The 16,904-nt window shown below is 33.4% G+C and overlaps 1 protein-coding gene across 1 annotated transcript in view; it reads left to right on the top strand.

Moving 5' to 3' along the window:
• The window catches only part of LOC135845029 (putative fatty acyl-CoA reductase CG5065), a 39,413-nt gene extending 29,106 nt beyond the window's left edge, over positions 1-10,307 (top strand). The window contains exons 3-9 of the mRNA XM_065363471.1: positions 3,585-3,833; positions 4,026-4,171; positions 8,783-8,892; positions 8,974-9,178; positions 9,268-9,507; positions 9,604-9,861; positions 9,983-10,307. Coding sequence (XP_065219543.1) covers positions 3,585-3,833; positions 4,026-4,171; positions 8,783-8,892; positions 8,974-9,178; positions 9,268-9,507; positions 9,604-9,861; positions 9,983-10,121 — 1,347 coding nt within the window. The 3' untranslated portion in view covers positions 10,122-10,307. The remainder of the gene's footprint in view (positions 1-3,584; positions 3,834-4,025; positions 4,172-8,782; positions 8,893-8,973; positions 9,179-9,267; positions 9,508-9,603; positions 9,862-9,982) is intronic.
• The last annotated feature ends 6,597 nt before the right edge of the window (positions 10,308-16,904 follow it).

Raw genomic sequence — 16,904 nt, 5'->3', positions numbered from 1 at the left:
TTTTTTCAAAATCGTGTTGTGCTTTTTTTTCGAAGTCCTCATTGTGCTTTTTTTTTGAAGTTCACGTTGTGCTTTTTTTCCAAAATCATGTTGTGCTTTTTTTTCAAAATCGCATTGTGCTTTTTTTTGAAATCACGTTGTGATTTTTTTCAAAGTTCGCTTTTTTTTTCAAAATTGCGTTGTGCTTTTTTCCGAAATTGTGTTGCGCTTTTTTTCCAAAATTGTGTGGTGCTTTTTTTTTCAAAATCGCGTTCAAAATCGCGTTGTGCTTTTTTTTTGAAGTTCGCGTTCTGTTTTTTTTCCAACATTTGCGTTGTGCTTTTCTTTCCAAAACGCATTGTGCTTTTTTTCAAAGTTGGCCTTGTGCTTTTTTGAGAATTCGCGTTGATCATTTTTCAAAGTTCGGACTGTGCTTTTTTTCAAAATTGTGTTGTGCTTTTTTTTCGAAATCGCGTTGTGCTTTTTTTAAACTAAAATTCGCGTTGTGCCTTTTTTCAAAATTGCGTTGTGCTTTTTTTAAAATCATCATTGCGTTCTGCTTTCAAAATCCCAATTGCTTTTTTCCAAAGTTGCTTTGTGCTTTTTTTGAAAATCGTACTTATTGTGCTTTTTTTCTCGAAATCACGTTGTGCGTTTTTTTTAAAATCATGATTGCGTTCTGCTTTCAAAATCCCAATCGCTTTTTTTCAAAGTTGCATTGTGCTTTTTTTGAAAATCGTGATGTGCTTTTTTTTCATAATCGTATTGTGATTTTTTTAAAAATCATGATTGCGTTCTGCTTTCAAAATTCCAATCGTTTTTTTTAAAAAGTTGCGTTATGCTTTTTTTTCAAAATCATATTTTGATTTTTTTCGGAATCTTGTTCTATTTTTGAAATTTGCGTTGTGATTTTTTTCTAAATCGCATTGTCCTTATTATTTTGAAGTCGCATTGTGCTTTTTTCGAAGTTGCGCCTTTTTTTGAAATTTTGTTATGCTTCTTTTCCAAAATTGCGTTGCGCTTTCCAAACTAAAGAAGCTACGCACACTGTTACAGCTGCGCTTGGCGCAGCTGTCTAGTTTTTTTGCTATTTTACGTGTTTTTCAATTTTTCAGACAGCCTGTAGCCCCTCCAAATTGACCTAGAGGGTCCAAATCTGCACAGTACATTGGGAGGATGTACCCGAAGTGCCTTTTGTAGGTTTCAACCTTCCAACCCTATTTGACCCCTTTCCAGGGTCAAAAAGTGGATTTTTTGCTATTTTACGCGTTTTCCAATTTTTCAGACAGCCTGTAGCCCTTCTAAATCCACCTAGAGGGTCCAAATTTTCACAGTACAATGGGAGGGTGTACCCGAAGTGCCTTTTGCATGTTTCAACCTTCCAACTCTATTTGACCCCTTTCCAGGGTCAAATGTGTTTTTCGACGTTTAGGAAAGCCTACAGCACCTCCAAATTGACCTATAGAGGCTTTAAATTTTCACAGTGCAATGGGAGGATGTACCCGAAGACCCTTTTGCCGGTTTTAACCTTCCAGCCCTATTTGACCTCTTTCAGAGTCAAGACAGGTTTGTTACCATACTTTTTGCAGGAGGAAGACGAGAGTTGGGCGAAGCCCGAGGGGGGGTGCAGGGGGGACAGATTCCCCCCCCTAGAATGTAAGAATGAAACAGCGGAAGGAGAGAGTTGGGCAAAGCCCAAGGGGGTGCAGGGGGGACGAACTCTCCCCCAAACACAGGCGAAGCACAGGAGCGGAGCGAGGGTGCGAGTAGTTCAAGAGCCCTCAATGTTTCTGGCACAAAAATTTGGCTCTTACGTAGCGGCAGACTGCTACGACTTTCTTGATTTTTGGCAAATTTTCAAAAATAAAATTCAACTCAAAAATGTAAAAAAGTCAAAATGTTATCAAACTTCTCTTCATTTTCACCTCCCCTCCCCCCCTCAATATTTGAAACCTTGTCACGTCATTTCGAGAAGATCTGGAGTCTCCAACAGATTTTTAAAAATTGAAATTTTTCACAATTCTACCCAATCAGGTTGAAACGCTAAAACTTTTTAAACTTGTTCTGGAAGCTCCAGCAGTACCTATTTTAAGAATTTTATATATTTCAAAAAATGAATTGTTTGAATTGATTTTATCATGATGTTGACTCAATTGGGTACAATTTTGTGGAAATTTCATCACTAAAAATCTGCTGGAGCCTTGAAATCTGCTCAAAAACAATTCGAAACTGTTTCCAATTGATTTGGTGGTCGAAAATAGGGCACATGCTAAATTTAAGCTTTATAAATCAATTTGGTAAAATTTTGATTTTTTTTTCATTATTAAACCAATTATTCTTATTTTTTTTAAAAAAATGGAAAAAATAAAATAAATAAATAAATTTTGGCTGGTGATGTGTTTTTTGCATCTCTTTCGATTTGGTTTTGTCTGATTCAAAATGTTTTCTGTCAGTTGGGATACACTTTTTGATGATCATTCTAGGGATTCATAAGTTCAAAAGTAAATTTTTGATCAATTTGTAAATAGCAAAAAAAGTTGAAAAATCAAATTTTCAAATAAAATACTCGCATGTATCCAACGAAAATGGTCGAGACGATGCCCAATAAGCACTGACCAAAGTTTTAGGTGCTGGAGTTCATTTTTGATCCTTTCAGAGCGATTCTCCTCTTTGAGTGACCATTTCTCTCCTCCAGGGGCACTTTCAGAGTTATAAAATTTTCCAAGCAACTTTCAACTCAAAATGGAGGTCTTTTTGCTGAATTTTATCAAAATCTGCACCTTTTTTTCCACGACCCACCCTGAAAAGTTTGCATAATTAAATCTTTGACTTCAAAAATCGCATCAAATGAACCATCAAAATTCTTACGACGACGGAAACGAAGCCTTCCTTTTCCAGCAATATTTTCATACACTCGGATCAAACAGGGCGATCCCAATTTTTGACCTCACCAATTTCATCGCACCTAAATCTGCTCAACAACCGTATAAACCAGCAGGCAAATGACCCTAACGTATATTACAAGAATATTAATTACATTTCGAATAATCTCATTAGTCAAACGTCTATATAGGTAGAGGTACCAAAAACCGAAATCATTAATTCCTGCTTCGCGATTCAAAAGTGATACGGTAACACTGACGAACTCGATGACTGACGTTTACTTCTTCCACACGTGACACTTCCTCGCGACGAGAAAAATTTCGCATATACGCTGATCTCGTCGAGCTCGTAAAACCGATTCTCGTAAAAATGTTCTTCACCTATCCATCAGTTGGATTAAACGACGACATAAATGTGTCCGCTTTAGCCTTGAATTACTCATTAATTTGTTTTAAGTTCACGAAAAAAAAAAAAGAAGTATACACAGAATAAGTGGAGTAATTGAGTAATTAAATGCTATAAGCGATTACATTGTCATCGTTTCTTTCTCGTATATACCCGTAGCTCGTAAAAAATCGTTTTTATTTATTTTCATTGTTCGAACACAAACCCATCGACATCTACATATACCTTTACCTACCTGCTCCATTACCATAATGATAAATTAATATTTTATTCGCGTATATTAATTCATTCTACTACGTTTCTTCTTCTGGTTACAGATTTTCAATAAATTTTGGAACGAAAATCCGAAACTTTTGAAGAAAGTGGTCGCCGTAACCGGCGATGTGGGAAATACCGATTTGGGCCTATCGCCCGAATCCAAGAAAAAACTCATCGACGAAGTTACCATCATATTTCACGTCGCCGCGACGCTGAAATTGGACGCCAATTTGAAAGATGCGGTCAACATGAACACCGAAGGAACATTGAGATTGCTGCATTTGGCTGTCGAAATGAAAAATCTCGTTGTACGAAGCTACAATTGTATTTAAAACTATTAATTCCACGTACATACGTATTCTGCTTCTGTGCTTTTCTCCTCTCGTCAAATTTGAAAATATTCTGCGGCGTTATCCTTTTTTTTTTCGTTGGAAATTTCCTGTTTTGTTTTTTTTTGATTTGGTAACTTTTATCTTTTTTTTTTTCATATTTCTTTGTAGGCATTTGTCCACACATCAACGGCTTACTGCCATTGTGATGTTCCTATCATGGAAGAACGTGTATACGCTCCTCCGGAAGATCCTTACAACGTTATGAATCTAGTTCATTGGATGGATCGGGACTTACTGCACGATATTACCGACAAGTACGATATATTATACGTTCAATTTGGCGATCATTTTTTCAAATATTTAAAAAATATATTAGAATTACAATTTTCTGGAACTGAAAAGGGTAATTTTACTGATGTACCAACACATCAGTAATTACCATTCTAATAACACAACACTGTATTATTCATTATTGTTGATCGTTGGTAATTCATGGTGATTCGCGAGAAATTACAATTAAATTACGAATAATTACCGGCATAGCGTGGTAATATACTGGTAATTATCATCGAACGGGGTTATTTACCAATAATTACCGTTATAGCGTAGTAATTTACTGGAAATTACCGTCTTATTGAGGTAATTTACCCATGACTACTCTCAGAGCGTGGTAATTTACCAGTAATTACTACCCTAATGTGGTAATTTACCGATAATTACGTTATAATGCGGTAATTTACTGGTAATTACCATCATACTGATGCAATTTACCAGTAATTACTGCCATAATGCGGTAATTTATTGGTAATTACCATTACAGCCACAGATGACAAACCCAAAACCTAAACTTGAACAAAAAACAAAAAAAAGAAGCTTTTGGTTTTGCGTAGGCATTGCTTCGGTAAAATTCAACATTTATTTTCTAAAGGTTGTTAATCTATAAAAATGATGTTTGCTTCACTTTTGATATGGCCTTTTTCCCCTTTTTATTTTCTTTTTGGTACAAATTTCTGTAATTACTTACAGTAAAAAACAGCATGTTATAACGCTCTTCAAGGAACCAAAAAAAAAAAAAAAAAAGAATTATAAGCCAAAACACGTTATAAGCAAAAGTCTCATTTTAAGGCTGATGAGCATAATACCGCGAATTCTTGTTTTAAAGCGAAAAGAGAGTAATAAAAGAAGTGGAAACATTAACTTTATTTTGAATTTGAACAACTGGGGTATGTACATGGTGACAATTGTCACAAACTGGTTTCTTCCTGCGCTCACCCCACAGAAACGAGTGATAGGGTAGTAACAACTCCAGGTACACATGCGTGTATGCTCTGCCGTTCATTTGCTGTGTGGAGAGGGTTGCCTACTTTTTCATTTTAAGGGACAGAAATTTTTCAAAAATTTTTGTACAGGCCAGAAACTTGAAATTTTTTGCCCCTTAAATAAGTTAAATTAAAAGGATCATTGACCTTTTAGTTTAAAAGGTCGATGAAAAGGATAGGCAAATTGTTGTGCACGAACAAGTTGGACATGGTCACACAATTGTCAGTGAGGAGTCAAAATGATTCTACCTGTTTTTAATTTTTTTTTAATTTAAAAAAAATAATCGATAAATTTGGAAATTAAAAATTTATTTTAAAATGTTTACCCCTTAAAATAAAAAAGTAGGCAAAATGCTCAACATGCAAAATTAATGGTGCAACCTCTACGCACCTCCTCTGGATATTCCAATGCCATACCATATTTTGTTCTGGCGCAGGAAAATTTATTAGTCAATGACATTTTTGAATGTTGGGGGAGGGGCGTGATAAATGCAGAGAATTGATAGAAAAGTAATAGGGTTACTTTTGGTGACATTAAAAAGTTCAATCATTTACCTGCAGTTGTTTGCAAAACAATTCAATTTCCATTCTTTTAATCATTAGGGTACAAATTTCTTCTTTAAAAAAAACACGCTCCTCGGTCACTTACTGCCTTTTTTGTATTAATTGTAATCAAGCTTCTATTTAAGGGTATACTCTACAGAGAGCATTCTAATTTGACAATGGGTCAAAAAATGAAGCCGATTTGTTTGTTATTTTCATCTTTTGTTCATAAGACTGTGTGTAATTGAGCGAACAAATTTAGCCGTGCTTTTATCCCGCAACCCACTCCCATTTAAACTTCAGACTGGGATTTCTCCTTGAATTTTCAAAATTCTTCCATTTTTTTTCTAATACTGATATTGTCCGTCCAACATAGCTTGAGCTGAATTGTGTCAGTTGCATTTTATGGAAGCCAAAAAGGAATAACAGAAGGGTTTCCCAAATTGATTAGCTTTTATCTTGATTTATTTCAATAAATCTTTTTCCAGCTAATCAGCCATAAATGAACATGCAAAATAAACATAGCCAATAATTTTTACTCTCTAAAAAATTTTGGGAACCAAAAAAATTTGGGAAAATTCATGAAAAATTTGTTGGAATTCGTCTTATGCAAATGACACAATTCAGCTCAAGCTATGTTAGACGGACAATATTTTATCTATGAAATCGAGGGTACGTAGCCATATTTTCTAATTTTGCTTTTCCAACAGAGATGTGAGCATCTAAAGTACTCCCTTAAATTCCATATTATAGCCATTAAATGTCCTAAATCAAAAATATCTCGACATACCCTCACTTTTGAATGTTTTTTGAGCAAAATAAATCAAACCACACAGAAATCGGTTCAATAGTTTTGGCACAATCCCCGCCAAAAGTTAACCATTTTTCATGAAAAAACCTTACAGAATGAGCTCTGTAGAGAATAGCCTTAAAGTTTGATAAGGTTATCAAAAAATCTTACTTTTTTTTTGGCCAAAATCAGAAATAATTTCACTTGTTTGTAACTACAACTGTTGAAAAAGTTAAAAAAACAGATTTTTTGACAAAATTGTGCCATAAAAGTTTTTTTTTACTTTTTTAAAAATCAAAACTGCAAAAATTGCAAAAAAACTGTTGTTGCAGGCCAAAATTTTCAGAAAGTAAGCTTTCTTGTTGCAAAAAATTTTTTTTTTGTTGTCAAAATTATAAAAAAATGCGATTTTTTCTGAATTTTAGAGCGTTAAAACGTAATTTATAATAGCTCATGAGCGTTATATTGTGATTAATTTTACATTGGTTTAAATGGGGTTGTCTAGGATCAGAGGAAATCAGAGTTATAACTGAAAGCATTATAACAAGCTTTTACTGTAATTGCAATAACTCAAGAAGCTATGTACTTGAGTAATTGCAAATATAATTACGACATTCTATGCTTCACATTATGCTACATCTACATAGAATAGAAACTTCAAAAAAATTGGTCCATTCATCTAAGAGAACAATTGAGCCAAAAAATTTTTCAACTTTCAGACGGAAACTAATAGTGAGCTACACTCACTAAAAAAAACCTATTGATGTAGGGAAATAACTGAAATTGAAACTAAAACAGTAAAATTTCAGTAAAATCTGGCAAAATGTAATAAAATTAGCATAAAACGTCCTTTAAATCTTTCCTAAACACAAGTAAAAAAATAGTAAAAATTTCAATAACTTTTGCCAAAAATGCACAAAAAAGACTCAAAAGGGCATTAAAATTACAAAAAATATGCAAAAAATGAGAAAATTTGTACAAAATTTGGCAGAAATGCATAAAAAATGTTAAAAATAATGCAAAACACTAAAAAAAAAACTCACTGAAGATGATCAAAAAGTGACGTTACATTGAAAAATATTGAAACATGTTAAAATTATAGAAAAATCACAAAAACTATGTTAAAATCATTAAAGAATACCAAAAAGCATTGACATTTTAATGAAACTTATAGTGGTGGGATATTATCGATATTATATCGATATGTGAGTGTACTGATATTTATCCATATGAAAAACCCGATATCGATATATCGGAAAATTTTTGAAAAGAATGCAAAAATTCTGAAAATAAATTGTGCGAGGTGTTTTTTGGCTCTCTTTGTGCATTTTCAGAATCTCTTGGGGTAAAATATTCATTATTACAGCTATTAATGGTAGCCATGGGCCATATCTGAAGAATGGTGAAATGATGGCATTGCATCATCCTTACTTTAAAGCGTCAAATAGGTAGCTAGATACTGAAAAATCAAAGAATGAGGAATAGACATAGCTTAGAGTTGATTTATGTAGTTACTCTTTTGATAAAAAATCAGCTGTTTTATGGTCTTTTTATGAATGTCAGAAACATCCGATATACGAGGATATCGATATGAGACCTCCGATATATTGACAATATTGATATCCCAAAATATCGATAATATCCCATCACTGGAAATTTAGCAAAAATCCCATGAAAAAGGTGTTAAAATTTGAAAACATGTTGAAACAATAAAAAAAAACATAGGAAAACATTGTAATTACAGTAGATTACCAAAAATTAATAAAATTTCCCATATTTGACAAAAAAAAAAAAAGGAAAAATTGCCAAGAAGAGTGTCTGAAACATGTTTGGAAATGCACAAAATAAAATTGAGAAAAAAATTAAACCTAAATTGAAAAGCGACTGAGAACAAAACGATTATTTAATCGGTTTTGGCATACCGGGTTGTAACGCGGTAATTTATCAGTAATTACCGATATAAGGCGGTAATTACCATTATAAGGTTGTAATCTGCTGGTAAATACCGCCAAAACACGGTAATTTACTGGTAATTACCGTCAAAGCACGGTAATTTACTGGTAATTACTGCCAAAACACGGTAATTTACTGGTAATTATCGTCAAAACACGGTAATTTACTGGTAATTACCGCCAAAATACGGTAATTACCGTAAATTATCAAAAAAAATTGGAAATTTACAAAAAATTATCATTAAAAACCAAAAATTATCAAAGATTTTCATTTAGAGATTTATTATGCATGAAATTCATAATGAAAACGTTATTTTTCAGAGTGATTAGTCCACATCCAAACACCTACACATATTCGAAAAGATTGGCTGAAAAATTAGTAGCCGATTTCTACCCCAAGTTACCAGTAGCAATAGCGAGACCTTCTATTGGTAAGTGCACTCGTATCTGCAACTTATTCTTCAAATTTCCTATCATGATTAATACTTAATTCGTGCGTTATTTCTGCATAGTGATCCCCAGCTGGCAAGAACCACTTCCAGGCTGGGTTGACAATCTGAACGGTCCAGTTGGCATAATGATAGGCGCCGGAAAAGGCGTCATAAGAACCATGTTATGTAATGCCGAGTACAACGCAGAAGTAATCCCAGTTGACATCGCCATCAACGGACTTCTAGCCATCGCCTGGAAAACAGGCACAGTTAGACCAGCAGAAAAGTAAGCAATTGATAATTTTATGAGCCCTGATGAATTCTTTAAATTAATGTTAAATGATCTTTTTCTAATCAATCACTCCCCCGTAACAGGCCAAAAGAGATTCCTGTCTATAATCTAACGCAAAGCGACATGAACCCGATGACTTGGGGAGAAGTAGTAGAAAGAGGTAAACAACTAGCTCACCAGTACCCGTTCGAGATGACTTTATGGTATCCAGGAGGCAACATAAGGAATAGCGTTTTGATGCATAACATTATAGTCATATTGTTCCACTGGATTCCAGCCTATTTCATCGATTTCATCATGTTAATCATAGGTCAAAAACGATTGTAAGTTAAATTTCGAAAATCTCCCCCCCCCCTCCATCCACCAAATTGTTGCCCTTTCATCGATAACGTGGCGAATTTTTTAAAAATTGTTTACAGCATGGTAAGAGTGCAACAAAAAATACACGACGGTTTAAGAGTACTGCAGTATTTTACCATGCATCAGTGGAAGTTCCGAAATACCAAGCTACTCGAATTACGAGAGACGATGAGTGACTCGGATAAACGCGAGTTTTCACTGGCCCTGGAGGCCGTCGAACCAGAATCTTACATGATTGACTGTATCTTGGGAGCCAGGCATTACTGCCTCAAAGAAGACCCCAACAGTATACCAAAGTGTAGAAGAAATATTAAAATGTAAGTATATCCTAAGGCAAGATTCGCAATTTTGCAATTTTCAATTCACCTATTCGTATTATTCTGTGACTTGATATAGAAATTTGATTTTGATAATTTCGCAATTTTTTTTTTTTTGCAGTTTATACGTCGTTGACCGCGTAGCCACCATTATGTTTTATTTATTCTTAGCTTGGTTATGCATTCGATCTACTGAATTAGTATTGAGATTTTTCGATATTCAAAAACCATCGTCGTACGCGTTCCGAACAACAAGCTGAAACTACCATTCCTTTTTTTCGTAATTTACCGCGTATAAATATTTTTCTAACCATTTTTTTCTCGATTTTTTTTCTTTCTCTTTATTTTCTGTATTTTCCCCCTTTTCTTTCTTTTTTTTTCTTTTTTAAAAATTACCTTCAATTATGTGTAATTCATTTCTATTAATAAAAACGTATTTTACACTTGTTTATAATTTTTTTCTACCTGTTTTGTAATTAGTACGGATTGTCGGAAGGTCGTTCATTTTTTTTTTTAACGAAAGGTCTACATTTTTATGAAGCGAGGAAATTGATTCGTGAATTATCGTTACTTTGAATTTTCAGATAACTGGAAAGCGATTAATATTTCTTTCAACTCTGGGCGGTGATGCTTGAAAATCGCAATCGATCGTAATTGGCCTCATCGGTAGTTATTTTTTTTTGGTTTGCAATGCTTGAAAATCGTAATGAGCGTAAGGTATCGTAATGATTGTGGAATTTTGCGTCCAAAAATGAAAATTACATGGTTACTTACGAGTAAAAAATGTAAAAGTTTTCTAATCTAATTCGATCTTTGTCCATTTTCATCGGATTTTCAATTAATTTCATTTTCAATACGCGATCAGATGCAATTCAATTTGAATTTAAAATTTCTAATATACATTTTAAAAAACGTAGAACGAGATATAGATATGAAAAAATTTGCCACTCCAGTTTCATTTCAAGCAGCCAACAATTTCTCAAAAAAAAATTTATCATTATTATCAACTTTTCAAGCATAGCAGTTTCCCAATACGACAGTTCACGCTGTTTTCGTCAAAATTTTCATTACGACCGATCACACTGATAAAGCCGATTACGAATTTCAAGCATCACCGCCCTGGGTAGCTATTCCTGAAATTTCGGTAAGCGTGATAAGCGAGTTATAAGAGTTTCAAAACGGTTAACAAACGCAGTTAACCACAGTTACGGATCGGTAACATGTCGGTAACTTACTTACGTTAACTCCAAAGTTAAGCTAAAAAACAGACAAAAAACTAATGGTTGCAGTCTTGGAGATGTAGGTAAATGAAGTTTCTTTATTGCTTCATTTTGTTTTAATTGCGAGTTTTCAACTATTTTGATTAAAATGTAATTTTGCTATGGCACCTAAAGTATTAGCAAATGATGAAAATACAAAATACGGATTAAAAATGTTAGTTCAATTTAAAAATATGAAAATAGTTTATGACGGTGCGAGTAGTGCCCATTCCATTATTCCGAAAACTTGTGGCTACTCATCAGTTAATGTCCAACGTTACGCGTGATAGTACGGTGATAGTAAAAAAAAATACCGCACGTTATTTGCGGAACTTAACCATCATAACTGGCTTATCACGCTTACCGAAATTTGAGGAATAGCTACCCTGGTAATAATTTGAAATTAGGGAAAGAAACCAGCCCATTGAATATTCAATTTTATTAATTTTTGTTATTTTAGAGTCGATATAATTTGTGCTAAGAATAAGTAGAGATAATTGAATTGCTTATTACTCATATAAAATTTTGTAATGAAAAAGTGAAGAATTGTGAATTTTTAAGATCTTCTGCCCTCGTTTTGCTGGAGTCTTGTTCCTGTTTTTGAAAATATTATGATTTCCTAAAAACTAAAAATGTTGAAGCCATGAAAATCAATTTCTTGCATCAAGAATGATAGGAAGTACATAAATAGTAATCAATTTTTCACAGTTTTGCCCGAGCGACCCTCGCAATTTTTCAAAAATTTTCAAGAAAACATTTCAATTTGAAAACATTTGGAAACACAACCAAATTCTGTGGAGGGGAGGAGGGATATGTGGTAAAAAATTGGGAAAATTTTAGTCTCACCAAGCCCCTGTTCGTAAATATTCAAATTCAAATTCAAATTCTTTATTGTAGGCGACAGCTTTCGCTGCATTACAATGTCAGGGCAGTACATACAAAAATGTAGGTATTAGTAGATACAAAATATAAACAAAGTACATGCCATTATGCAAATATGTTACAAGTTAAATTTAGATAAAAAAAATAAAAAAAATATACTTAGAAAAACAAGACAAAATAAACTTGAAGAACTGCTATCCATCTAGCTGCAGCATTTCTTCTACACTGTAGAACGCATATCTCTGTAACCAATTTTTAAGTTTATTTTTGAAAAGTTTCTTTGATGGTATATTTTTTTAATCTTGTGGTAGTTTATTATAAATTTTTGAGGCCATAAAATCAACGTTATTTTGCATGATTTTAGTTCTTAAATTTTCACCAATTGCCAAATTTTTAAATCTTGTTTCATAGGAGTGGGAAGGTACGTACCTTTAGGTTAATTACTCCATTCTTTATCATATTACACAGTTGAAGTATGTACTCACATGGAGCTGGCAGTATGATAGGTGGAGAGTTTTTTGATTAAATGATCCACTTGGATATTCCATTTCAAGTCACGAGTTGGTACTGTGTCCTATTAACACCATGCACTGGAAAAATTGAAATTACTCAGTCACAATTAAACTTATTCCCATTCTGATTTGTGTAGGTGATAAAGGATACACGAAAGTATATTTTGAGTGAATGTTTGAATTTTTATAATCTTTTTCCTTCGAGCTATAACAGTTCAAAGTGAGGTCACCATTTTGGTGTTATTAGGAACTGGGTGCCTAACAACGCCAACATTTTTTTTAAAAATTTTAAATGTAGAATTTGGCGACATAACCAATTTTGAGTGCAATTATTGAAATCTACGATAAAAAAATGTATACCCTACCACCAAAATTATCCGCAAAAGTAAATTTTAACCCCAATCAAAATGCATTTTCAAATTTTGAAAAAGTGATTTCAATTTTAAATCTAAAATTTTGTGATAGAACCAATTTTTAACGCAATTATTGAAATCTACGATGAAAAATGTATACCCTACCACCAAAATTATCCGCAAAAGTAAATTTTAACCCCAATAAAAAAATATTTTTGGCAAGTTTATCAGCTTTCTAATGAATATTTATACCTTTTTCTACATGTTAAGCTCATAGACGATCCATTTCACGTATTTTTTCATGCTAAAATTTTTCTTCAAAGTTGAATATAGGGGTGTCCTAACAACGCCAACATAATTTTTTTCAATTTTTTTGAGGAATGTCAAAAAGATGTAGAGGTGATTAATAAGTAATAATGACCTATTTCAATATTATTGATTTTCAATACATTTTTTTGTTTTTGAAATTTGAAAATGCATTTTTCTTCATCTATTTTCAAAATTACGTTTTTGATATTTGCACCTCACCACCAATGAAAAACTTTGAATGCAAAATTTTTGGATTTCCACTTTGAAAATCACAACAAGATTTTGCTGGTCACATTGTTTTCATTTATAGAATACCTGTTACCTGAGTATGTGTTATAGCTCGGTATGACTTTTAGTTTTCAAGATATTAGCTGTTGGCGTTATTGCGCACCTGGCATATTCAGGGCACAGTACCTTATTATAACACCTAAAAATTTAGTTGATTCAATTATACTGTAAGTTTCAGTTATAGAGGAAGGTACCTTTCCAAATCCCATGTAATGTGCTTTATTCAAGTTGAGTATCATGTTGTTTGCTGAAAACCAAGCTATCAAATCATTTATGATGTCTTGATCTGATCACTATCAACACCTTCATTAATTTCTATAAGAGCTGTTGTATCATCAGCAAATTCTGTGAGACTGTATCCAAAATAAGGTGGTAAGTCATTGATATAAATAATGAAAAACAGTGGGCCTAAGATAGATCCTTGAAGTACCCCTTGTTTAATAGGTTCCACATCAGAAAATGTGCTAGTGTTGATTTTTACAATTTGGACTCTATCAGATATAGGTAGCTTTTGACCCAATCTAGTAGTATTCCTCTAACACCATATCTCTCCAGTTTTTCTATCAGAATTTTGTGGTCAACCCTATCAACGGCCTTGGACAAGTCACAAAGAATTACCAATAGACTTTTCTTATGTTGGAGACCATTCAATATCTCATGAACATAGATTGCAGAAGTAGTATTCATATTTTTCCAAAAGCCAAATTGGGATGGGTGGAGTAAGTTATGTTTTTCAAAGAAGGCTGCTAATCTTGATTGCACATTGTTGGGTACCTCTAAAAAAAATTGTAGACCCAAAAATTTGCCCCCTACCCCACCCCCTTGTCCACAATGACGAAAAAACACATTTTTTGGAAAAAAATCGCACTTCAACGAATCTTGAATAAAAAATGTTGATTTTACCCAAAATATGTACAGGAAGCATGAGTCTATCCACATGAATTTTTTCGAAATTTTTCGGCTCCCCCCCAGGGGGGAGATATTGACAAAAGAAAATTTGAAACCGCCATATCTCCAAACCTAATTCTTGTGCCCAAAATTTTTTTTCTTCTGAAAATATGTTCAGGTAAGTACTATTTTGGAAATTTTTTCTCCGGGTGGGTAATCCTCAAAAACTCAGAAAACGCTTCAAAGTGTGCTTTTTGTGTCATAATGGCACCACCAATTTCAAAAATACTCATAGTGAAGTTCTGAAGCTTTGCACGTGAACCTTGAAAAACTGTGGAAGATGCAACAATTCCTCTAAAAGCTCATTTAGGGCCCATGGGCACCTTCCCATCCAATTTTGGGACTGAAAAATGTTGGCAATATGGGTGTCGTTTTCATATAAATCGAACCCCCTGGACACAAATATTTTTTTTGATGGATAATTTTTAGTAACTATAGGAAAGGATTGGTTGAAATATTTTACATAGGGTGTGTATTTTGAAAACTGCTGAACTTCAACTGAAAATCATTACCCTGAAGCAAATTTTCCCAGTCTATTGTTTCTAGGGAGTCCACAAATAACTGCTTATTATGATTACTAAAATTACGAGTTTTGAAGCTAAATGATTTTGTTTCAGGCGATCTAGACTCCAACAATATAGCCAATAGTACTCCATCATGGTCAGAGATATGCGTCCTACAAACATTCACTTTGAATGACATATTCTTATCACATAAAAAATTATCTAGGCAATTATTCAGCCTTGTTGGCTCCTTATAGCATAGGAGTAGGTTGTATGATGTGACCAGATCAATAAGTTTTTGAGGGGCACTAGACCTAACCAAAGTATTTATATTCAGATCCAAAAAAAAAAGGAAAAAAGTTTGGAATTGTTGGAGACATTTGAAAACTCGCTGGAGCCTTTCTCCAAAAATGTCAAATTGAAAATTTTTCGAGATATCCCAAGGTTTTCGTGGAGAATTTTTAAAAATTCAAAGCACCTAACTCGAAAGGTGATGAAAAAATAAAATTTATAAAATTACCTACGATGTAATCCCTCTCGAAAAAAATTGTTTTTTCTGTACCTACGGAAAACTCTGCGTACCTAGTCGGTAAGTATTTGTTACACAGACTTGCAGTTGACTAAACAATAAATTTAGTTATTTTTAAATATTTTTTTTACATTCGAATTTCACCAACGAATGACGACTACTCGTGAATACCTACGTATTATTATCAAAACATCATTTTTTTTTTGATTACTTAGTTGGAATTCCATTTCTCATTTGCCTATATCGATGACGACCGTATAAAAATTATGAAGGTTAAATCTATTAAACCTTGATTTTCAAAATTATTCATTGCTTTGTGAAATCAAATAATCCAACATATTTCCAAATTTTATACGTAGTTACGTAGGTACCATTACAATAAACGCAACATATGCTAGAAAAACAATTTTTATAATGAAATAAAAGAGAGCCTAGATGAAAATATCGTAGCAGTAAAAATCATACGTGGACAGGGTGATCATTCGTAGCTCATCTTTGTGAAATCAAACTTGGATTTTATTACCTATACTCAAACGCGTTCAAAATGCAGTCGTCAAAAGTTATCAGTGTATTTTTGATGTTATCATACTTTTTCTTATGTGTAAAAGGAGAATTGAAAATAACTGAAGAGCAATATGCTGCTTTCAAAGGGTAAGCTAGCCTCTATAGGGCATCATTGGCATGATACATACATATAAGAAAAACATGACCAAAAAAGAGAACTTTCCAACTCACAAGCGAATCTCTGAAGGTGTCTGCCTCTGATCTGAAGAGGGAGAAAGAGCATGGTCTGAAACCCCAATTTTTTACCAAAATTTCAACTTCCTGAATTGATTTTTCGATTTTTGGTGAATTTTTAAAAATTCAAAAACTGACTATTTCTGACAATTACATTATGTTTTTTACAAAAAAATATATATAATATATATATACACTTATTCAGTCAAAATGATGGAAACTAATCTGAAAATGATAACAACTTCCCACGAACCGAATTTCACCATTTCTGGAGTCTTCACCGTGATTTTCAATTAGGTACTCCGAAATTTTTAAATTTTTCCAGAAGGTATGAAAATCAATTTGGGCATCTGAAAATCGAATTGTGACTTATGCCTCACTTATTCGACGAATTTATCTTCATTTGGCTTGGTTTTATAGACGGACACTTCGAGTTGACAATGATGTTGATTTCTGTACCAGTGAAAAATAGACAACTTTCATGCTTTTTGTTTTCTTCAGGGTAGATCCTTTAACAAATTGCAACAATCCTGAAGCTATGAAAACCATGTGCAATACGCTTGGTAAACCGGACGGAGCCTTGGACTTTTTCACAGGGTATCCGGACTGCGAGGACTACAACATGTTGTTGGAAAAGAGTTGCGGAGGAACGGTCGAAAAAAAAGTCAAATTTCTCATTTGTGGGTGGAATAAACCGGATGGAACTGTATATTTGGTGTACG

Source organism: Planococcus citri, chromosome 4 (genome assembly GCF_950023065.1).
Source record: "Planococcus citri chromosome 4, ihPlaCitr1.1, whole genome shotgun sequence".
Taxonomy (NCBI): domain Eukaryota; kingdom Metazoa; phylum Arthropoda; class Insecta; order Hemiptera; family Pseudococcidae; genus Planococcus; species Planococcus citri.
The sequence above is the reverse complement of the archived record's forward strand: the minus strand, read 5'-3'. Positions and strand labels throughout refer to the sequence as shown.